This window comes from Arvicola amphibius, chromosome X, assembly GCF_903992535.2.
Source record: "Arvicola amphibius chromosome X, mArvAmp1.2, whole genome shotgun sequence".
In the NCBI taxonomy this organism is placed as follows: Eukaryota; Metazoa; Chordata; class Mammalia; order Rodentia; family Cricetidae; genus Arvicola; species Arvicola amphibius.
In genome coordinates, this window is record NC_052065.1 from 93,116,395 (window position 1) to 93,141,128 (window position 24,734).

At 38.3% G+C, this 24,734-nt stretch overlaps 1 protein-coding gene across 1 annotated transcript in view; it reads right to left on the reverse strand.

The window, feature by feature from the left end:
- The window catches only part of Gucy2f (guanylate cyclase 2F, retinal), a 79,791-nt gene that overhangs the window by 38,274 nt on the left and 16,783 nt on the right, over positions 1-24,734 (reverse strand). The window contains 4 exon segments of the mRNA XM_042054344.1: positions 4,802-4,933; positions 10,471-10,567; positions 14,943-15,027; positions 16,357-16,711. Coding sequence (XP_041910278.1) covers positions 4,802-4,933; positions 10,471-10,567; positions 14,943-15,027; positions 16,357-16,711 — 669 coding nt within the window.

The following is a 24,734-nucleotide window of genomic DNA, read 5'->3' on the forward strand; positions in this document are numbered from 1 at the left end:
TCTGAGCATAGTCAAAATAATGATTGAGCAATTGTGTATAATTGGGAGTGGTGGGATAGCTATAGATGTGAGGCTTGACCGCCCTACCCATTCCAGAACTAGGCCTGAAAACCAGAATGTGTGCATCTCCTTCTGTACAACTCCCATTTAAGTTAGAACATATTGTCCCCATGAATAGAGCCCGCATAGATGGGAGGCCCTCATATGGTGTATGATCTGAACATACTTAGTTACTAAGATCTTAGTTACTAAGAGCTCTGACCGCCTTATAGATCACACATGATCCTTCATAATCAGAGACATACGTTGGCCTTCTATTGGGATTATTCACTGACAGAGTAGCTAAGAACACTTTTCCTGTCAAATCACTAAATTTGAGGGCTGGAGATGATCTTACATATACAGAACTCAACCTCATATCTCCATAAAAACCCAAGGACAATAACAGCACCAATATCTTCCAGTGCCCACTTGGTTCCTTTTTCCCTATCAGGCTCCCTATGTTTGGAGTATATTTGTTTAAATTTTAGTTTTCACATATTCTGTAAGCAAATTTGTATTGAGTCTGTGTGTGCCTTCATTTTATGAATAATGAGGGAAAAGGAGGAAATGGGGGAGCTTTTTATCTCCGCCACACATGGACTAAATAGCTTTTGTTTGGGGATTTTAAAACAGAATGACAAAATATTACACTTATCACTTTTACTTTTTAATTAAGAGAAAAAAAATCATCAAATTCCATTCATGGAAGTTTTCGGAAGTAATTTAGAATCTATCTGCTTTGCACTAAGGGCACTGTGAATTAACTAAAATAAGAGAACAAGGTCCTAAGCATGACTCTGCTTCAAGCTCAAGGGTAGCCTTAGCATACCCACTTAATCTGCCTTCAGCTTCCCCACCTTTAGAATAAGATTTACCAGACGATTTCATCAGGCATTGTAACTTTAATAATCTATACCTCTATGATGAGAGGCAATGGCTGATGGAAAGGAGGGGGTAGGGAGTGATAAGTGTTATAGGAAGGAGGAAAAAGGAAAGGCTTTGAGAACAAGAAATGAGTGCATAGAGGAAGGAGACTCAATGTGCAACACATAGGGAGAGGCTGGGAGTTGGAAGGTGTCCAAAAATGAAGCAGAAGAGGAATCCAGGGATTTCTCCGTGATTTGGGTCAGGATCACATTGCTTCCTACCTCATCTCTCCAGCGCTCCAGACTATGGTTATTAGAGCAGAACATGAGAAATGCCTAATGGCTTCTGCTGTCACTGCTGTCCCCTTGCCTCCCCCCACACTGATCAGCTCACCTGGTTCTCCTTTCTATATTCACAGAAAACCTGTGAAAGGTTATACAATTGCGCATGCTTCAGAGTATGAATATTGTGTTGATACAATACAATGTATGGGGACTCCCCCACCCAGAAAAGCCTGTCTTTGGCTATTGAGCATCTCCATGCATACTATGTGGAAATGCCAGGAATGCCAGTAACAATTCCCCCCATTTGATTGATTGTTTATTTCTTTGGGCTGCGTGCAAGAGTACGTGCATTTGTGTGCACACACGTGCATGTGTAGTAGTAGTAGTTGCAGTAATAGTAGTAGTAGTTCATGTGTGGGAAATTTATGAGCACTTGCGGTCATGTGCATGTGGCAACCAAAAGTTGAAGTTCGATATCTTTCTTAAATGCTCTTTGCCTTATGTTTCGTGACAGGATCCTTCACTAAATCTGGAGATTGGAGACACAACTGGCTGACCAGAAAGTCCCAGCAATCTCCGCCTGTCTCCACCTTCCCAGGGCTAGGAATATAAACACAAACTGTTGTCCACAGGTTTTTTTTTAATGGTTCTGGGGGATTAAACAAAGGTCTTTGTGCTTCTGTGGAAAACAATGTACTGCCTGAGCCTTCTTCCTGGTAGAGGGTATCATTGTGTAGCTCTAACCTGTTAAGTAATTACTATGTAGCTCAGGCTGCCCTCTTGTAACAATCCAGGCCCAATCTCACAAGAGCTGGGATTGCAAGTATGTAGCACTATGCTGGGCTACAGTAACAAGTCTTATAGAAAACTGACTTGTTTGAAACAGAATCTACTTGAGGAAGAGACTTCAAATAACTTCTAATAGTGGACCATTTGACCAGGCTGCTGAACTTTTTTTTTAATCTACTGATTCAATTGATTTATACTCCACCTTAGACACCCCTTTAACTCTAGCCAGGCAGTTTTGTAGACGGTCTTTCTTCCTTTACACCTTACTATCAGTCTAATATTTATTTCATTGTGCGGTTTTGTTATTACGAGCCTCCTGGGGCTGGAGAGATGGCTCCGTAGCACTAGCTGCTCTTCCAGAGGACCAGGGTTCAATGCCTAGCACACATGTGACAGCTCACAACTGTCTATAACTCCAGTATCAGGGGATCCAGCACCTACTTCTGACCTCTGTGTGAGCACACAGGTGGTACAGATATACATGCAGGCAAAACAGCCACACACACACTAAAATAAACAAACAAATAAGATTTTTTTTTTTTAAAAAAAAAAAAGAGCAAACTCCTTTTGGAAAGATAAAGATCCCCCACTCATGAATTGACTTACCAGTAGTCATTCATGGAAAGTTATAAAACCAGTTTCCTGTTCAATGTCCAAAACAAGAAAGGATCTGACAAAAATCTTCTAGAGCAATAGCAGACCTTTTTTTTCTTCCTCAGTTCTACACTGTAACCATGCAAGCCCACCAAATAAAGTACACCATGATTCAACACAGTATCCACTGAATCAGAGAATCATAGCAGAGCCATGGCAGATGTGGCTTTTGAGGCTTCTCTATCTAGCAATTATTAAACCTGGCTGCATATATCACAAAAGTATATCAACGGGATTTAAAAAAATACATCAATGCTTGGTTGCAGGTCCCTACCAACTGAATACCAACAATAATCAGTTGGAAAGAATGGGAGTGTGGGCATAGTTCTTTTTACTTTAAGTTTCAGAAGGGGATTTTAATGAGTCCCCAGGATTACAAACTCACTTCAACTTCTAATTTAGTAAATGAAAAGCAAAGGTTATTAATATTTACTTCAGAATCCTAATGATCTATTTCTATTGTAAAGGCCTAAGTTCATGCTGTTTGACATTCCAGAGCTATTCAAACCCTTCTGCCTTAAATTTTTTAGAGAAAAAATTCTTCAAAATTTCAAGCTCACATTTGAAACAAATCCCTCATTGATTAAGTTAAATCACAGTGAAATCCAGAGGTTTCCTGCTTCAAATTAAGATAAAACACACACCCTCGGGTATACAGAAAGACCATGTGTGATGCTAATTTGATATGTAGTCGTAGGTAGTCCACTTGTGAAACTAGAAAATTCATACACATTTATGTATTTATTATGTATATATAAACAAGAATTTATTTATCATAGTCCTGGAGGCTGGAAAGTTCAAGATCAAGGGGCAGTAGATTCAGTTGTTGAGTGACAATTGCTATCTATGTCCAAGATGGTGTTTTCACATCCTTTGAAGTGGAGAAACACTGTGTTGTCCCACGGTGGACGGCAAAAGGGCAAGCAGGCCAAATGCTGTGTGAAGTTTTGTTTATAAGGACTTTATTCATATTGATTCGATCACTTTTTAAAACCTCATATCTTTTTATTGACACATATTCATTGAAAACAATAAAGACAAGTTCTTTCAAGAATATTCTGCCCTTTAACCACAGTCATACTCCCACACCCTCCTTCTCTCTCTCCATCCCTCCCAGTAATCTCCTCTCTTCCTCCCGTCTTAATTCAACATTCACGCCATACATCTCTAAATATGTTTATATATTTATAAAAATTCTAGGATCCATAAATGAGAGAAAACACATGATATTTGTTCATTCTCACTTTTTCATTTATTATCTCAGGCTATTCCAGATGTCATCATATTGGTCATTAAACCTTAACACCTAAAGTTTGGAGGTAACATGTTCAATCCCCAGCAAATCCCCTGTGAATTATTTATTTGATGGAGGAGAGTATTCCTTTGGAAAATCCATTGCAGCCAGCGAAATAAATTCTTCCTTGTTTTAGACTTTCTTTGCAGTTACTATTGAAGCTGAGAGTCTCTGATGCTCCTGGGAGTGTCTCCAAACACAACAAGGAAAGCACACTGGGAAAGCTTCACTTAGGAGGGACAGGACGGTCTAGTTTCCCTTTACCCCCTGCTTAATGTTCTCCTGCTGAGAAGAAACAGCTCATCTCTACAACTGATGCAAGATTTGTTCTGGTTGCCAAATTCCAATATCTAAGAACAATGGGGCGGAGGTGACCTCTTAAATCTTGAAAGACAGAAACTTCAAAGGGGATTTTTATTTTATAAAGCATAAAGTAACCTTTTACCCCCAAAGATAGTACAGGTGAATAAAAGGAAAGAATTTTCAAAGTTTCAATGTCACCAAAATGTTACAAGTGTAGGAAAAACAACTAGCCAACTCCCACCAAACTAGTGACTCAGGGAGTCATTTCTTCTATTACATATAGTGTTGTGGGATGACTGGCCCATTCAACTATGTGGGTTTCCTGTCTTTCCCCCACAAAGCTAATAAATGCATTGAGTTGAAATATCGATGAGGTTTCAAGTAAGCTCAGTTGCTGGGGAAAATCGTTGTCAAAACATCAATCAAACAAGCTTGTAAATGGACACAGACAGAAGAAAACTTAGAGGGGAAAACCCTCAATATTTATATCCAAAGACCGATGCTTCGATGGCAGCGCTGTTTTAAAACCCTAGGAAGCTTCGAATCAAAGAATTTTTAGGTGTCTTACCTCGTATAGTGCTATGTTGGAGCTCTCATAAGTGGCTGGAGTTAGGCTGCCTGAAGAAAAAGACAGCCTTGGGGACCTTCCACTTTGAACTTCTGAGATAATCTGGAAGTTTACACTGGCACGACTTCCTCTCTGTGAAAGGATTAGAAAAAAAAGAATATGAACAGCAGTGTAATTATGTAAAACTAATTTGTTACACTCACTCAGAACTCTTTTATTGGGTCTCTGTGAGTTCGAGGCCAGCCTGGTCTACAAGAGCTAGTTCCAGGACAGGCTCCAAAGCTACAGAGAAACCCTATCTAGAAAAACAAAATAACAACAACAACAACAAAAGAACTCTTTTTATGCTGTTCTTGGGATCTTATTTACAGTCTATATAGCACCAAAAAGTTAGCATTCCCAAGTATTTTTTTCTCCCAGATAACTTGCTTTCTTAATTAAAATATAATCACATCATTTTCTTCTTTCCTTTCCTCCCTCCAGCCCTTCTCTTGCATCCCCAATTGCTCTTTCTCAAATTCAAGGCTTTATTTGTTGTTATGTATATATTCGTGGAAATATACTCTTAAATCTATAAATATGACCTGCTCAGTCCCTATAATGTTACTTGTTTGTTTGTTTGAGACTGGGTCTCACTGTGTGGTCCAAGCTGGTTTAGAACTCATAATCCTCCTGCCTTAGCCTGTCAAATACTGGAATTTCAGGCATGAGACACACCATCCCTGGTCCTCAGAGAGAATTTGAATTATATGTATGTGACGCAATCACTATATATATATATATATATATATATATATATATATATATATATACCTGTCAGTAGTTTAACCTGGAACACTCATTTTATAGACTTGAAATTTAGAAAAAAATAATGAAACTATTTTCCCAATATCATCTAGTCAGTCATTTAGTTAAGAGAAATGTGGTTGTAGAGAAACCAAAACTTTTAAAAATGGAGCTAGAGATAAGTTCAATCCCTCACCTCCCAACACTGACTCCATTTTCTTCCACCCTACCAAATGGCATCATTCTTTCTGAAGATGAGATTAATGACAGAAGGTCTTCCACAGAGCAATTAATTTGATACAGAGTAAGTGGGTTATCGGTTTAATGGTGAGTGCGCAAGCTTCGCAGGTGAAGGACAAAATCAAGAGTGTTCTCTGCAACTGTGTTAATCTTTAAAGATAAGCTTCTATATGTTCAAATAAGCCAGTAGACTTATTTGATGTGAATATAGACCAAATCAACAGGTACCCCAATATTCACAATAATTCTTAAAATGGTTTTGAAAAGAATTACAATGAGAAGAAATTAATAGATACCCTTGTTACTATCTAGGAAAGGCCCCCCTTCCAACACCCATACCACCACTTATTCATTTATTACTGTTTTTATTACTAGTAGTCATAATAGTGTTTTCCTTATTTTGAAACAAAGTCTCTCTATGTATAACAGGCGGGCCTTAATAACATAATCTTCCTGCCTCTGCCTTCACAGGACCAAGATTACAGGCACACAGCACTAATGACCAGCTTCTATACCCTCCTTCTGATAAGGAGGAAAAAGACAGCTCAAGAATACGGGGTTGAAAAAGGATTTTGGTGTGATAGTTCCCTGTCCTGTACACTTTCTCCTGGAATCGTGCTTTTTATCAGTCTTGCTTGCCAATAAGAATTTATCTTAAGTCATTTTTAACACTGTGATTCCAGTGGTCTTTGATCACCTGAAGAGAACTGTTGCCTTAGCCTTGAGTTAAGTTTTTTTCGATATCAAAACTATCACAAAATCCAAAGACAATGTTCTGCATTTTAGCAGGGCAAGACTCAGGTAACATGTAAAACCTGACTTTTCGCATAACCCCTCCATCAAACCTGCGCTGCCTCCAACAGAACGAGGCCAGGGAGTCATCTACTTTCCCTTCTATTCTTTATTTTCACATCTCAGCAAGAGCACGTAGATGTAATATTAGGACATAGACCTCTCTGTGCAGGGGCAAGGAGAAAGTGATAAAATCTGCCAAAGCCACATATACTTGGATTTCAGCTTCACCTTCCTCTAAAATCTTCTTTTCTGACCTGCCTTCTCCTGACCTGCCAATTTTTCTAGACTGAATTAATTCCGTATTCTCAAAGAGTTTACACTTTCAGACATTCCTCTTGGATGGAATTTTTGGCTTGGTTTCTTGACTGATTAAACACAGCCAGCTGCAAGTTTGTGACTGCAGAGCAATTAAGCAAAATGTATGCTTCCCTATCTGTTCCACTCCAAAGCCTTGAGAGAAGCCAAATGCCAAAAAGGGACTTAGAGGCAAAGAGCTGTGTTCTTCAGGCGTAATGCCATTCTTTCCCACTTAGAGTTAAACACTTAAACAAGCAAATGAGCATTAACATTCCCTAAAGGGCTGTTGATATTTGCTGTCTTTTGCTTATGCTTACAGTAAAAAGTTGCAGTGATGTTTTTATCCTCTTCGGGTCAAAATGTGGGCCTAAATGAAATGATCTATAATCACGTCTTCAACCCTAGGCATTCTGTCTGTCTGTCAACAGCACTGTTGTGCTTTTTGTGACATTTTGCAAGTACTGGCACACTCCTATAATGCAAGTGCATTTTATAAATTAATATAAATGAGAAGACACATAATGGATATTTTATAGATGTCACATGACCTATGCATTGAAAAAGCCAATTTCGTCCAAAATTGAGCACAGTTATTGTTTTCGCTACTTTAGAGCACAGCATCCAGACAGCTGTCAGGGGCCATCAGGTTGACATGGGTAATGCCCAATTATATGGGTTTGGGAAATAAGTTGCATGTTTTGACCAAAACTTTAGTACATTTATCTCCATTTTCACAATGACTTTTATGACTTATCACATTCATAAATTAAAAAAAAATTAACCACAGGATTGAGTTATTTTATCTTGGTATCAAGTTATAGATTGGGATTGTTTTCACTTCAGCGTCTGAACTTTTGCCTGCTTCACATGGGGAGTTTCATACAAAGAATGCTGAGTTTTGAAAAACCCAGACACATCGACCACCATGACTGCTAGTGTACTCTGGTGGTTTCAAAAATGGAAGTCAATTATCAATGAGATTTGTGGCATGGGGGCAGAGTACAGATTTCAGGCACAGCGCTAGGCTTGCCTTTCATCAGCAGATTTCTAGGAAAGTGATATTCACCTCACAAAATCATCAGAGAATTTAAACCAGAGGATTATAAATGACCAGACAGCAGGGCATTACCACATAAATCCATTTTTCATGTAGCCTGCTAATTGCATGTCATTTTCAGTGTCCTTTTTAAGCAACTGCCCAATTTGCCACTGAGATAACCAAGTCTTCAATCTGGTGCGGTAAGATGACAACAGTAAATGGCACACGAAAGCAATATAATGCCTTTGTACCTTCTCTTGCCGCCCCACAGCACATGCAAGGATCAGTGTCATCGTTGCAACCAGCAAAGCTAGCAAAAGGAAACACACCAACTCCCTTGACAAAAATCCCCACCATCACCCTCCCTCTGCCACCCATGCACACGCTCTTTTTTTCCACGCTTCTGTTTATACTGCTCCTTATGTCCAGGATATCTATATTTCAGGGTTAGGAATAAATAGGAAGACAGGACGGAAACTGTATAAAGCCCACAGAAAGCATGTCTTTTACAAGATTAAAAAAAATGTAACTACTCACTACTGAATTTTGGACAACTGCCAACAGATTAAAAATGCATTGATAATAATTATACAACTTTATGGGGTACAGTATGATGCTATGGTAGACACATACATTGTATATTACTTGAGTCAGGGTAGTTAAATTGCCCATCATTCCAAACATTTATCCTTTCTTGGTAATAAGAACATTTAAAAATCTTATATTCTAATTATTTTTGGAGAATATGACACAACAATGTTAGTTTGCAATCACCCTTCTGTAATAAATATCAACATTCACAACCCAGATTTTACAAAAGCTCATAAATCCAGACTTTTTATGTGTAATTTCAAAGTTTGCTGCTAATTTCTCCTGGGAGGGTCAAAGAAAAGTGATTGATAAGCAGTCTGTAATCTATGACATAGACAAATTCTACTTTCCCTTCTCTTAAGACTCAGCTTTTGATGTGGATCTCTGAAAAAGCTCCTTCCACTAATCTGACTTCTCTAAAGTCCTCTTCTATTTCCAGTTCATTTGTACAATCTGGCACCTATTGATTTCCTTGCATGATTTCATTGTCTTCAACTTGACTCTAATGCTCTAGAAGGTAAGGATTACATGTAATCTCAGAAAATGTAACCCAGGGACAGTAGCAGGTTCTTATGAAGATCACCTGTTATGACACAAATACAAACAATCATCCTTTCCCAAACTTTTATTAGTACCTCTTATACTGTAAGCACCATGTTGGGTGTTAGAGGCTAATATAAAGTTTACCTAAAAGGGGTTATATGAAGTCAAAGCTCAACTATTGTCCAGAATGAATTGTGTTCGCTTTCAGAACACGGTGCTAAATAGCATTATCTAACTGAAATATAACACGAACTATATATGTAATTTTAATCAACAGTTAATACTCAAACATATGCCATGGTATAAAATAGTTAAATAATTGATATAGTACATAATGCATAATGAACAAATCATAATAATTAACATTTCAATATCCTTAAATATATATCATTTTCTTTTTATTTATTCTTTTCTCATACAACACTCATTTCTCTTTTAAATGTATTTTAATTTTGTCAATTTTTTTGTGTGTATGTGTATGAAAGCTACATGCATGCAGGTGTCTCTGGAGGCCTGAAGAATGTGTTGGATCCCCTGGAACTAGAGTTACAGGTAAGCTTCTGGACACAGGTTCTTGAGAATAAATCCAGGTCCTCTGTAAGACCAATACAGTTTTTAAGTGCTGAACCATATTTCTAGTCCCCTGTCTCATTTCTTTAGGTTAGTAAACTTTAGCATCCTTTTTTTCCTTTTCATTTATTTTTTTGTAATTTATGCACTAAATTTAAATTATAGTCACCCAAGTGTTCTATAGAACACTGGAATTTATTCTTCCGTCTAACTGTAATCTAGTACCAGTTGTATAATTTCTGTCTATTTCCCTGTATTCTACTCTTCCTACCCTCTAGTGACTACTAGTCCATTCTCCTACTTCTACATTTGAGCAGGATCATGTGACAGTGCCTTCCTATATCTGACTTATTTCCTTTAACCTTATGTCCTCCAGTTTGCTCCATGTTGCTACAAATGACAGATTTTATTCTTTTCTGGCTAAAGAATATTCCATGCCACATATATAACTATTTGTGTTCTAACAGTTATAGTAAAATATAAATAAAATAGATAAAAATAATTTAATAATATGCCTTCTTTAACCCCATATATCTAAAATAGTTTTTATTTATAATCAATTTTTCACAAATTTTCATGAGATTTTTTACAGGTCTTTATTTTTAGTGTTTTAAATGCAGTGTGCATTTTTACTCTTGTAGTTTTGGTTGTGAGCCTAGCATTTAATGGCTAACCCATCTCTCCAGGCCATGCATCTTATTCTTAAAGCGCATCGTAATTGAAACTAACTACATGACATACATTCAATGGTAACTTGTAGCTTCTGGCTATGATATCAGGCAATACAGCCAGAAAAGAAGCTACTTACCTTACTACCAAAGTGAGGATTAATAAATGTCACATCCTCCAAAGTCAGTAGAATTCTGTTGGGTCCTTTAATCAACTGGATTTTATTTATACGTCGCCTGAAACAAATATAAAATAAGATGGGGGGGGGGCTGGATATTTTTTGCAAAACCTGGGTTGATTTGCTCTAGTGTGTGTGTGTGTGTGTGTGTGTGTGTGTGTGTGTGTGTGTGTGTGTGTCTTTACCATAATATCTACAGTGAAGAGAAATAACAAGCCTGGTCATCATAACTTACAAAGACAAAAATACAAACATGAAAATATTATTGAAATCGTATACAAGCCTGGTCATCATAACTTACAAAGACAAAAATACAAACATGAAAATATTATTGAAATCGTATCCAAAACTAACGCAAGGGTGATGTATAGGGTAGTATTTCAGACGAATAAAATAGTGCTCTCGCATCAGGAGCATGTTTAAAACACCTCTGAGTAATGTTTAAGAAATCCTGCATACATCCTACTCACAGTAGGCACCCGAATAATCTTAAAGCCAAAACTCAAAGATCTCTATTTTATAAACAAAAACACACTATGGAAACAAAGCAAAATAACACAAATTATGTGCAATTCCCTAGCCTTAGGCAGAGCTGGAACTGGAATCCTTGGTCCCTGGCTCTATGCCCAGATTTCTGCCCATAAGACCACTTGTCTTGTAAAGTTGCATGCACGCGTTGCCAAAGCAACAGGTTGAAAAGTGGAAAAATTCAGTCAGTTGTTTGCTTTGTCCAAACAAGTGGGCTGACTCGGATTTTTTTGTTTTGTTTTGTTTTCCCTTTTACCCAATTAGTCTCTTGTCTGAGCATTACATAGACATGGTTTAAACATGATTCTCTCCAAACAAGCCCATGAATTCGCAGTCAATGTAATTATTTTATACAAATCAATTAGTAGACACCTAAGAGTGTACGATGTCTATTTCACACAGTCACATGGGTGTCCCAGACAATTTAGGATCAGGAAGGAACCTTAGTTTGTGTGGTACTCTCTCTCTCTCTCTCTCTCTCTCTCTCTGTGTGTGTGTGTGTGTGTGTGTGTGTGTGTGTGTGTGTGTGCTTGAAGCTAAGTTCTAATTTTGTTTTCTTTTCCATAATACAATAATGCAATGTGTTCACTGCAACACTGCAAGAGCCAGGGTGAGAAAAACAACCACTGAGAATCAAATGCTTTGCCAAGTTGGCCTAAGGAGACTTTCTTCTGTAACATCGCTGTAACTTTAAGTACCAGCAACCCAGTCAAATGTTCTCAGTGACGTCACTGGTTTGGAAACAAACAAACAATTAATGTGTTCCTAGTTGTCTGCCAACAAATATGTCCCTTATCATAGTGGGAGCTGCTGCCCTGCAGAGAAAATTAAAAGAGCCCTGTAGTGACTTCTTGGGTAATACACATGAATCTTTTGGCAAAGTAAAACCTCACTCCCTAACTTATCTGCTTCATATGTGTAGAAAATTGTCTTAAAGCAGGCACACCTGTAAAAATAATTGTGCTTCAAAATACAATCTAGTAAAAAGCAAATTGAACTCCCAGGCTGGGTGGGGGGTTGTACTGATTCTGTCATTAATTAGCCAGGTGCAGGTGACCTTGATAAATGAGTTAACCTCTTTATGCCTCAATGTCTCCTATCTAGTTGGATAATAGTCCTTACATTCCCTGCTTTTGAGAGTTGTTTTGAAAATCAAATGAGATAATGTATGTACAAGTGCTCTGAAAACCATGAAGCACCAGGAAAGTAGCAGGGCTCATTATTATCATTATCATCATTAGTATTGCAAAGCTCCAGAGCGCTCTACAGAGAGGCAAGACAATCTGGTTCAGAGGAGTAGGGAGAAAAGAGAGTTCAAAGAATCCTTTGTTTTGGGGCAGTTGGGTTCTTTGCATGGCTTTCTTTCTGAAAAAAAAGAAAAAAAAAACCTTAAACAATCAAAACACACAAAAAGGAAAGACCAGAGAGTCGCTCTCCTATAAGTAATCATCTATTACAGAAACTCAGCAGCCACTCAGCTCTTCTGATTGCAGCCATGGTGGGCAGAGAGAGGGAGGAAGGCAGCAAAGAGGGGTACCTTTTATGCTTTGTTAACTGAGGAACCAAGGACCTGGAGACTCTGGGAAATGGTGTGCCTTGTTCTCATCTTTGAGTTTTCTGTGACCACTTGAAGTACCAATTGTCTCAAACTCATTTCCCTCTCGAATCATTTTCCTCCTAATCACGTCCCTCTCCAATCATTTTCCTCTTCAGTCTTTTTACCCTTTAGCTCACAAGCTTAAACAACCCCGTATCCCCCCCCACACACACACACACATACCTTTGTGGGACTTCTGTTTCTTTTTTCCTTGTCTTTACAAAGATTAATGAATTGGACTCACTCAAAGTCCAGAGTACCAATCCATTCAGTTTAAAAGGCCAGCAAGAATTATCATTTGGGGATGTTGATTAGTAAGCAGCTGACTGGGTGGAAAGAGCCTATGACTCCTAAAATCTCGGGGGTGGAGGTTCTTGTCCATCATTTGTTTTTGCCGAGAATCTAAGGATGCTAATTAAATATTAAATTATTTGACAACACATAAAGGATATTAAATTTCTGTTCTTAGCAGTGATATATCCCAGCCACAGAAGTTAGAAGATAAAAAACTTTCTTTGCTTTATCAAGTGTGTTTTAACAATTTGTAACCTATCTACTCTTTTGTGTGTGTTAAGATTTTTACTAGGTACCAACATATTAAATAGGAAGAATAACACCCCCTATAATGGTTTCAGTCTCATTTTTGTAAGTTCATTAAAATAGCAAAGCTGGAAGAACTTTTCAGCATCATCTAAGCTAATTCTTTCACTGTACAAATGAGAAAATCCTGGCCATGAGGTTCAGTGGCTGGCCAAAGATCATACACTCTATGTACTTTTTCTTGGGACGTACCAAAACAGTTTTATTCCCATTCCCAATGAGTCCATCCATACTACTGTTGAGACTAGCCTTACGAAGAGATGACAAGGTAGAAAAGAGAGACCTACTTCATTTCTCACTGTCCCCAAACTACTCTCATATGGACACAGTCCAACTCTTCGAATACAAAGATCAGAAGAAAGGATTTTCAGACTAAGTGACATTCAGACCAGTCGTGAAACATGTCACCAAATTAGTGAACCACCTGTTAAGGGATTTGAGGGAGGAACCCAGAGTTAATGGTAATGACGATATTGATGAATAGAGAGGGGTATTCACGGAAGAAGAACAGTAGAAATCCATATCATGATATTCTGGTCAAGAGGCATAGATGTTGCTCTGTGGTGGTGGCATACAAGTTTAATCCCAGCACTGGAGAGGCAGAAGCAGGTAGATCTCTGAGTTCGAGGCCAGCCTGAGTTCCAGGACAGCCAGAGCTTCAAAGGGAAACCGTGTCTTGTGGGGGAAAAAAGAGAGACATAGATGTCCAAATGGAGATTCTGAGTTCACAACAATTAGCAGGAGAATCCAGTGTATCTACAAAGGGCTTAAGTTTTTCCATTCATTGAGTGCCTACTCTGAGTCATGTACTAAGGTAAGCGCTTTACTCACTTTTGCTTGTTTAATCTTTCTTATAATCTTGTTTTAAGACTTTATTTTTAATTATATGTACATTTGCATGTACTTCTAGATATGCACATGAGTGCAGTGCCAGCAGAAACCAAAAGAGGTCATCAGAGTCCTTGAAAATGGAGTTTTGGGCAGTGGTGAGCTACCTGACATGGGTGCTGGGAGCCAAACTCAGCAGTCAATCTTACCCCTGAAGCTATTCTCCAGCCCCTAAAATATGTTTATGTATTTTATGTGTGTGCACGGAGGGAGGGGTATTGAGCACTCATGTACCACAGCATGCATGTGTAGGTCAGAGGACAGTCTGTCAAAGTCAGTTATCTTTTTTCACCATTGTGGGTCCCAGGCTTTACACTCAAATCTTCAGCTTTAGAAGCAATTTCTTCTATACACTGAGTGATCAAAAAAGCATACCTGATACTCCAGAGTTAGGAATTAGCACCACTATTCATAAAGCTTGGAGTCTAGCTAAAGTCTGCCTACAATATTCCAACTCTATTCCCTACCATACCATTTGGGGAAGAAGATAGTTCCTTTTCCAGCGAGGGTGGTGGGTATGGGAGTAACCATAGATAGGCAGTAATAAAGAAGCTTAAAACCATGGTTCTTTTACTTCACCATTATGTTGAGAGCCAGATCTACTCATAGGCAACATCACCACTGACACTACAAACTGGGAAAGCTATTCTCAGCATCATGAAAACACTTCACTCTAAATGGGGCCAGTAGAGATGGTAAATCACTGCGGCAAGGAAAATCAGTGGGCAATTGTACTGAAACATGACTTCCTGGAAATCAATATTAACAAGGCTATTGTGGACTTCTGTTTTGTGTACACAAAAAGGAACAAAAGATGTACCTTATAAAGTAAGCAAATCCATTAATAGACAGCAAGGCTACAAGCAAAGCGAGGCAGACCATCATGGCTAAGGCGGGGTCCATACCTGCTGAGAGAGAATGGAAAAGCAGTAAATACAGCGCACCACAGAGCGACTCCTTGTGCTTCCTGGTGACTCTAAAATCAAGCCACATGTACCTAACCTAATTCCATTTTTCTACAGCACAGTCTGTCTTGTTGACTTTATGGACAAGAAAGCAATTTCACTGTTCCACAGCAAAACCACTCACCACTCTGACAATAACAAATCACACGAATTAAGGCTGACCAGGGTGTTTTCTTTGGAGGAAAAAGTCTACAAATGGAAAACTTTAAGTGCATTCATTTAAGTTGGACAGCAGTAAAATTCTTCAGAATAGGTGTGGTATCTTACCTGTGAAGGCTGAGTATTATGCTGTCTAAAATAAAAGACCTTCCTAATCCATCTGAGTCCACAAACCTTATGAATTATATCATTCTTTCTCTTTCAACGGTGAGATACAGTCCAGTTTTGATAGTGTCTTCATAAGCATATATGTCGGTCTCTATGAAATCTAACTATCTAAATAGATTATGAATACTTCAGGGGGAAATACGTGATGATGTGAGTAAAGAGGCAGTTGGATGTGCCCTGTTGAAATAAAATCATGCTATTTCAAATAGATGCTCTTGGTTTTGGAAAGGTAGAGGCAAATACTTAAATCAGAATACTGTGGGTCCTTCTAAAGGTACCCTTTGGCTCTCAGAGGTTTGATGAGATTTCCCTCTCCCAAAAGCTAGAAGAGTCCTACCAGTCAATCAGTCTGCTAAGGGACATCAGAATTACTAGCTGTGGTTCCTACCCTCAAGGAGAAGTACATCTTGGGGATAAGGAGACACCACCAATGCATGAGAAACAACTGAAAATTGATTTCGTGCTAAGCTATAAGGCAGAAAATTTTAGTATAATAGTAGTTCAGAGAGGAGATGGTGTAAATATAGTGTTCTTATGGTAGAATCTGACTGACAGGATTTGGGTATATCACGGGATACCCAGGTGATGTTTTTTAGCAGAAAAAAAAAAACCCACAGGCCACAGCCATCTAAAGTCAGGGGAGCAGGAAGACACTTTCATTTTTATTAAAATTATGTCTTGGAGAAAGATTGAGACCTCTATCAGGACCAGTGATGGGTTAGCTTTCAGATTGCGAATGATTCTTTAAGACTGGGAAAGTGCCTTTCGTGGTTCTGATTATTTTTAAATCAAGGAGATAAAATACTAAGACGTTTGTGCAATCTGAAACGCAAACGTATGTCTTTGTGAGTGTTTCAGTATTGAGATGGACCTTGTCTCAAAGAAGGGCCCCTATAACCCACACTAAACCACACTGATGCCCAGTGACTTCCCATTCCTTACCTCCTCGGCAGATCTTCCCTTCTGCAAACCAGCATTTTGCATCTGTGCTAGGGGGCCTGCCACCAGGGAAGTGAATGGGGGTCCCTCTGAACCAAAGCTGTTCAGTTTCCATGTCCACGGTGTAAGTGCTGCGGAGTTCCCATTCTTCCCCGTTGCTGTCCAGGATTACATATTCAGAAATTCCGTTTCCATTTGAATCTGTCCTTATCAACTGGCTGAAGCCATAGAACTGCATGTTTCTGGAATGCTGGACTAGGCCGGCAGCACTAGCCTGTCCATTTTCTTTCATAGCCTTATTCATGGCTTGTGCGATAAAGTAAATTGAATTGTAGATGGTTCCAAACAACGGTGAAACCTATTTTTAAAAATTACAATTATCTTGAGCCCTAGTCACCCTAGAGCAATTTCAGGGTATATTCCAAGCTTCTCTTCATTATTATGTGCCACACGTCTGAATGCTGCAGAGCTATGAAGACCCAGAGGGAGGAAATATTTCTGAGGACTTGCTTGGTTTCTCCCCTGAATTTTTCTGTTATTTCCCGAAGGCCTCCACATCTCTAAACATATCAAATATGACAATTTTATGAGCAAACCAAGTCATACACAGTATATGTTTATGCTCCTTAGCTAAAAAAGTGATTTAGAGCAAAAAAAAAAAGCATAAAACACAAGCATGAACTAGACAAGGGGAGTTCAAAGGAAATTTACCAGACTAGTTATTGGTGCCCTGCACATGGGAAAAATCACTTCTTTGCACTACTAGGGTAATAGGTGTGTATGGCAAGACTGTAAATAATGGAACTCCATAATCCATGTCTGTGACCTCCTGTCTTCATCCAAAATAACTAGTCTCCTAAACACATACCCCTCAGAGAAGTGGCTACTAACATTCCATTTTAAATGCATATCTACACACTAGACAACATGCATTCAAGTCAACAAATCGTATATCCTATTGGCTTGCAAAGTTGCAATACTCTGATGAGAAAACACTGTAAGTCAGTAGTATGATACAGAAAATTGCTTGACTATGCCTGCTACACTGTTCATTAACCTTGTAACTTATTTTTGGAATAAATCTTGTATCTTTTATCATAAAACGTGAAGAGAAAGATCAGACAACTCTTCTACTCTGCAGCCCCCACAACTATGACCTCATGGTTTCCTATAGCATTTCAAATACAGCATGGAAGTCAAGAAGGTTACGATCATGTTATTTTACCAAGTTTTGAGTAAAGTTGATTCTCACTGTCTCTGTATCTTAAGGTCTACAAAACTAACCTCTTTTGACAGGCTTCAGGTGAGAGAAAAAAATACTTAAAATTAACCGAGTTATGTTTGTGTTGGAAACACAAGCAAATATGCAGAGCAGTGTAGTAGCTAACAGAATAGTGCCAAACTTTGTTTACATAGAGTATGATGGTACAACTATGATTACATATTAGCATCACCCAAGGAATATCAAAAATGAGCTCATAGCAACAAACTGAAATGCTAAATTTGAGACCCAGGGATCAGGATTATAAAAAGCTTCTTAGGGATTCTAATATATCTAAAATTTAAAAAAAATGGACAATGGCCTGTTCTAAGAAAAGAATGTTGGGGTGCATCACACATTACCTCACTCAATGTCTTCTTAAAATGATAATACAGAATTATGACTATCATAAACTTTTATGTCATCTGATTAGGTACCTTTATACTTAGAGAAGGGAGATTCAGAGACACCAAGTAATCTAATAAGTTTCCTCAATCAAGCATAAAATCAGGGCTAGAATACAGGGTTCCTATATCTTGGGTTAGTATTCTTGATTGGGAAAAAATCTGGCTGTAGTCTCTTCTGCTTCTGAACTCTTCTAAAAAATTCTCGACTTTTGGACTAGTTAAGGGACTGAAGTTAGCAAGCAGTTATTTTTGTTTGGCCTACATGTAGGTCCTTGTTTATCTTTCTGTTCTCCTCATATTAGAGTACCCCAAACTCAGGTCTTTATCTTTCTTTCTATCTATACTCTCTCATTTGGTGACCACTTCTGCTTTTATGAATTGAAATGGCATAACTATATCATGACTCTGAGTTGAGGTTACAACTCAGACCTCTCTCCTATATGACAGACTCAAATAGTCAACTGCTTACTTCAATAACTTTACTTGCATGTTTGGTCTCAGATCTTCACCCCCTTGTACCATCTCTAATAAGTATCCCTCATTTTTTCTGGATAGCTACTGTATGCTTCCAGTGTTTTAGACTACTGAGTCACAGTCTCCTGAATTCTGTTTTGATGAACTCTCTACCCAACCCCAACACACACCCTTCAGAAACAGATTAGAAATAGATCAAAACAAGATATCCACCTTCAGTGGACAACCATACACAGAGATCCTTTAGGAAGTTTTCAGTAATCACATGTCTGACTTTCTTGGACAGTGGTTGCCTTTAGTATTCCTGCAAAAGCCCAACTCTTTCTGAGACATTGGTGGGTTATGACATAAAGTGAAGGAAAGAAGGCAAAGTACAAAATCAATACTAGTAAAATAAAAAAACAACTAGTTTTTAAACACCTGCAGGGCAGCAAGTCTCTGAAAGCAGAAAAGAATGCTAGTATTCTGTTTTGAAAGGCACAGAGCCTTCTGGGAAAGAGACTGTATCTATCTATTTATCTACTACCAAAATAAAATATTGAAACTCCTTTTAAAAATCTGCCTCTGAGTTGACGCACTGCACTGTTTCCTGCTGGCCAGTCTATCCTGCCATCTGTGTTCTTAGGCAGCGCCCTGTGAGAACTAACTGACAGCAATACCCTCAGATTACTGAAACTTGGAGCTTATTCTTTGGGATTCTCTTGCCTATGCCATACTGCAAACACATACATACATACACACACACACACACACACACACACACACACACACGCACGCACGCACATCCATACCCACACACACATACATGGGGGGCGGCGGGGATCTGATGTGAGTGCCTCATAGTCACAATGGTATAATGAACAAGGGGCTTGAAGTTAAGAGAAAAGCCTAGCAACAGCATTCAATCACAAAAGGAGCTGTCATCATGGCTGGCCAACTGTCCATGAAATGCCTCCATTTCACCTGTTCCACTTTTTAGCAATGGACACTTCCCCTTCGTTTAAGTCCAAAGTCCAAAACATGCTGTGTTAGGATCAGTTACAAAAGTTCTCTAGTTGTATTTAAGGCAAATGATGAGAGTAAGATGAGGATGATGAAACAAGGTCCTGTCCTGGCTTCTCGCTAAACCACAAAGAAATGGTTTGAAGAGAGACTGACTCCCTTAGACTCAAATGTTTAAAATATGGTCCTGTGTTTGTGGAAATGTTTGGGAAGAATTGGGAGGCGTGGCCGTTTGTTGGAGTAGGCATGGCCTTCTTCAAGAAGGTGAAATGAGTGGGGTTGGGTTTTGAGATTTCAAAAGCCAATACGCAGGCTCATCTCTCTCTCTCTCGCTCCTCTCTCTCTTCCCTCTCTCCTCTACTCTCACTCTCTGTTCTCCCTCTCTCTCTCTGATCTCATCTCTCCTCTCCCCTCTCTCTCTCCTCTCTCCCTCTCTCCCTCTTTTCTCTCATCTCTCCCTCTATCCCTCTCTCCTCTTTCTCTCTCTCTGCCCTCGTCTTCCCTCCTCCCCTCTCCCTTCCATCCCTCTCCCTCTCTCCCTCTCTTCCTCTCTCCCTTTTCTTCTTGTGGATCAAATGTAAGATATCAGCTACTGCTCCAGGACTATGCCCACCTGCCTGCTTCCATGTTCCCAACAATAATAGTCATGAACTCCCCCTCTGAAATTATGTGCCATTAAACACTTTCTTCTATGAGTTGCCTTGGTCATGATGTTTTGACATAGAAATAGAAAACTATAACAAGAAGCAAGACAGAATTGATGGGAATACCAGCCAGATAGATGACTTTGTTGATATCCCAGTCCAGAATGATAAGACCATTAATGGTCTGTGCTACTGTTTTTGCCTACCATGTAGATCTGAATCTGAATAAGTGAATTAAATAAATGGCAATTAAGACATACCATTGGTTTTTGTTTCATGACTTTAAATAACTTTATTCTAAGCCTTTTAGAACTTTTAAAGAGGAGAAGAAGGTCACAGTAAGGAGCAGTGATATTTGAATTTGTTCAGTGGTTTATGCTATTATCAAGCTGGTTATCATCACTTCAGATTTGTTATGCTCTATGAGAAGCGCTCAAACCGCCTTTGAAGGAACTTTGTCCTCAGAAGTGTACATTAAAATCTACTTCCTCAAAAACTCATTATCTGAATGATAAAAATAGCAACATCACTTTCAAACAAGAAACTGAACACACGTAGAGATTTTAAAACTTTAAGTTAATTTAATTTCTGTTGTTAAAAAATGATACTTATGCCAGGCATTAGTGGCTTACATCTTTAAGCCCAGCATTAGGGAAGCAGAGATAGGCAGATCTCTGAGTTCCAGGCTAGCCTGGTCTACTGAGTGAATTCCAGGGCTACACAGAGAAACCCTGTCTAAGAAAAAGAGAAACAAAATTATATGTACAATAATTCATAATCACAAACCATGGACTTGGCCAAAAACTGGATGAAAAACAAATTTTTGATATGATGCTCATGGATACAATATTCTTATTTTACAGAGAGTGAGATAGACAGACAACTGTGGTCACTGTCAAGGTTGGGAAATCTTTCTTTATACCCTGCCTGCTGGGCTTCCTTCTAGAAAGCTCCAAGCCCAAACTATCTCCTCTTCAGCTTAACAGCCACCTGCTAAGCACTCATATTTAAGATAATGGAAGACATTAAGTATATGGAACATCTTAAGAAACCATACAAGGCCACACTTGGTGAAAATATCCAAAAATATGTATTCCAGCAATATATGACTGTAGCCAATAGAATTTCATTTGAAACAAACAAGAAAGTACAATAAAAAGAGGAGAATTAAGGCTTCAAAACCTAATTTCAGAAGTCTATTTTATGCCCAAGTATACAGGTGCATAGTGATAATCATTGCTCATTCATCCTGAGACCAAATTAGGAAGTTTGTCAGTAGTCTCCCACCCGTAAATCTCTCTTTTCTGATTTACTGCTATTTTCACAGATCCTTGGAACATCTTACTACCTCCTACATCAAAGGAAAACAATTCAATAAACATGTTCAGATCAAAATATCTGTCACTTGGTTCTGTGACTTTCCTGTAGTAAGGAATGAGCACCAGCCCAGCTAAGCAAAATAAAAGCACAACAATCCTGAGGTGCACTTCCATATTCAGGTTCTGATAGCAGTCTTGGGTGGAATCCCAGGTACGTCACTTGCCTTGACCTTTAGGAAACTGCTTGAGCCTTAATTTCCTTACACATAAAATATAGATGCTAGTGTGTACTTTGTGGGTTGGTTTGAAGATAATGAGATCATTTATGTAAACTACTTAGTACTGAGGAATCACTGAATTGCTGTGGGACAATGGTCTGTACCCTGTCACTTGTATTTTAAATAAATGCTGATTGGCCAGTAGCTAGGCAGGAAGTATAGGCAAGGCAACCAGGCAGGAAGTAGAGGCAGGGCAATGAGATTTATGGGAAAAGGGAAATTTCAGTCTACAATTGTCACCCCAGACAGAGAGGAAGCCAGACAAAGAGTAAGCAAGATGTGACTGCCTCCCAAAAAAAAGGTACCAAACCACATGGCTAACACAGACAAGAATAATGGGCTAATATAAGTTATAAGAGTTAATAAGAAGCCTGAGCTAATGGGCCAATCAGTTTATGATTAACATAGACCTTTGTGTGTTTATTTGGGATTAAATGGCTGTGGATGGCATGGCTAACATAGAGGGACTGGGTAGGACAGAAACCTCAGTTAACACTGAATACACAATGCCTGCTATTGTTTGTATTTATGAAGAAGAGCTCCTGTCCCTGGCAACATCATCCTGTAAGTGTGGCGTTTATCCCCTTGTTCCAGTCTTGAATCTGTGATGAGTTGTAGTCTCAGTGTCCCCAAATTTTAAAATCATTCCTTTTTATTGGGACAAAGATCTGTTTATATTTTGTTTTCTATTATAGTCCTTAAAGAGTTCCTGAGTCATAATAATTATAATAACTACTTTATTAAGAATAATGGCTAACATTGATTGAGGAGTTATTAAGGATCAGGAAAATTCATTACTGTCTTTACTCATCTGATACTCAGAATTCTGTGAGGAAGTACCATTACTATGTGCACTTTAAAGTGAAGAGAAGACACAGACTTTAAGTATATTCAGGATAGTCTTACTGAAGCTTTTAACCAATGTTCTATGTCTGAGCTTAATAAATACTTATTGAATTAATTACAGACCTATAGAAGACAGCACAAAGGAATATCATATGCACCCTTTTATAATTCTTTTTTCTTTCGTGTTTTGTCTATAACTTCCTGGTACCGGGAAAAGAAGGAACAGAAACATCATTGTTTCATAATTAGCAATATCAAAGTTGCCTGCAAATCTGAGCCAGAGATCATGAAGAAAGAAGGTGGCTGTAGGAATGGTAACTGATTTTGCAGAGTGGAGGCCAATCAAACTTAAGTATCTTCAGTAGAAAGTATTAATAAGCAGCAAGCAACTGTGCTTACTCAGAACACTAGAAAGGATTAGTAGAGGATCTCAGCACTATGCTAGTAGGGGTAAGGCTGAGCATTAGGGAAAAGTCTTCGGGATATCTGAGGGAGGAATGCTTAGACATCTCCCTGTCCTGATACCCACTGAGAAGAAAAAGACCTCTGGGAAAAACAAAAAAACAGAAATGCATTATGTTGATTCACAGCAGCTCCAGAACCAAAACAAAGGAAACAAAGAAACTTGGAATTGAGATGGAGCACAAGATCAGCGATGAAGTTAAAGTACTCTTGAGACTGATAGTGAGAATCTCAGGTTCATTCACCCAAATTTATGGCCAGATTCTGGCAGTCAAGATTACGAAGTCTCTTCTCTGAAGACAGTCACTGTCCCAAGGGTCAAAACTTAACAGATATCAACCAAAAACAAACAAGCAAAATAAAGTTGAACAACAGGTGCCTAGCCAACTGCTCTCTACAGAAGCTCACTACGCAACACACCTACCTTCAAATTCTTAACCATAAGCAGATGTTCAGATTGTCAGATATCCAAGCAAAGCTTCTAACAGTAAATACAATGATTAAAACAAAGAAACATGAAAAATGAGGAACTAAAGGGAAAAAACAGAAGTGAGCTTCAAAGAAACTATGATATTTTCAAAAAATAGGAGCTCTATGTTCACAAATTCAACCAAATGCAGATCTCAAAAAAAAACCCAACACACATATTTGCATACACATAAATATGTGTGCATATATTTGCATGTATATATACTTGAAAAGAATGCATATATGTTTGAAGCTTTTTCTGTTATTCCCCTATAGCACTTGTATTAGAAATCCCAAATCATTTAAAGTTGATTCAGAGCATGTGGGAGGATGATCATGGGCTATCTACAAACGCTATATAATTTTAAGTAAAGGACTTGAGAATGCATGCACTTTGATATCTGGAGAGATTCTGAAGCCAATGTTCTATAAATACTGAAGGACAAATGTAGTTTGTCCTTGATGAAACAGAACACAAATAAAACAGAAATTAAAAATGTTGTAACTAGGATTTTTTCAAAGAATTGGTAAAAGACTAAGAGCACAAAGTTGAGAAATTCATAAGGTAAATTAAATCAAATATATAAGATATATAAGAGAATAATAAAGCATCAGTCCAGCATATAGAGAAAGCAGATGAAATGTACAGATCCTTGAACCTATTCAGCACTATTCAGAAGAGGCAGACTATGAAAGCAACCCAGATGCATCATCTCAGCAGATGAACAGACAAGGGGAATGAAGCATATGGGCCACTCACCTGTTAAAGAGAAAAATTTGTCATTTGTCGCAATATAAACTGGAAAACCTTACTTTAGGTAAAAACAAGCCAGAAATACAAATACCGTATGTCCTTAGTCAATTAAGGAAAATAAATATATCAACTTGTAGGAGTATAGAACAGTACAGGGGTCTCTAGAGAAAGAGAAGAACAAAAGAGGGGGAACAAAATTTAAAAATTAAGAGGAAGATTTAGGAGCTGGGAAGAGTGTTGGGGATGGACACTATGAGTAACATGATGGGTGTGTATATAGAAATACTAACTTGAATTCTATTTATTTTGAAAATATGTGTTGATAATTATAACAAAAGTAGAACTAAAAACTAATAATTTAAGTCTTATTTGTTTATTGTTGTTTTGTAGTTTTATTTGTTTGTTTCAGACAGGGTCTCATGTATCTCAGACTGATCTCAAACTTTCTATGTAACCAAGAATAACT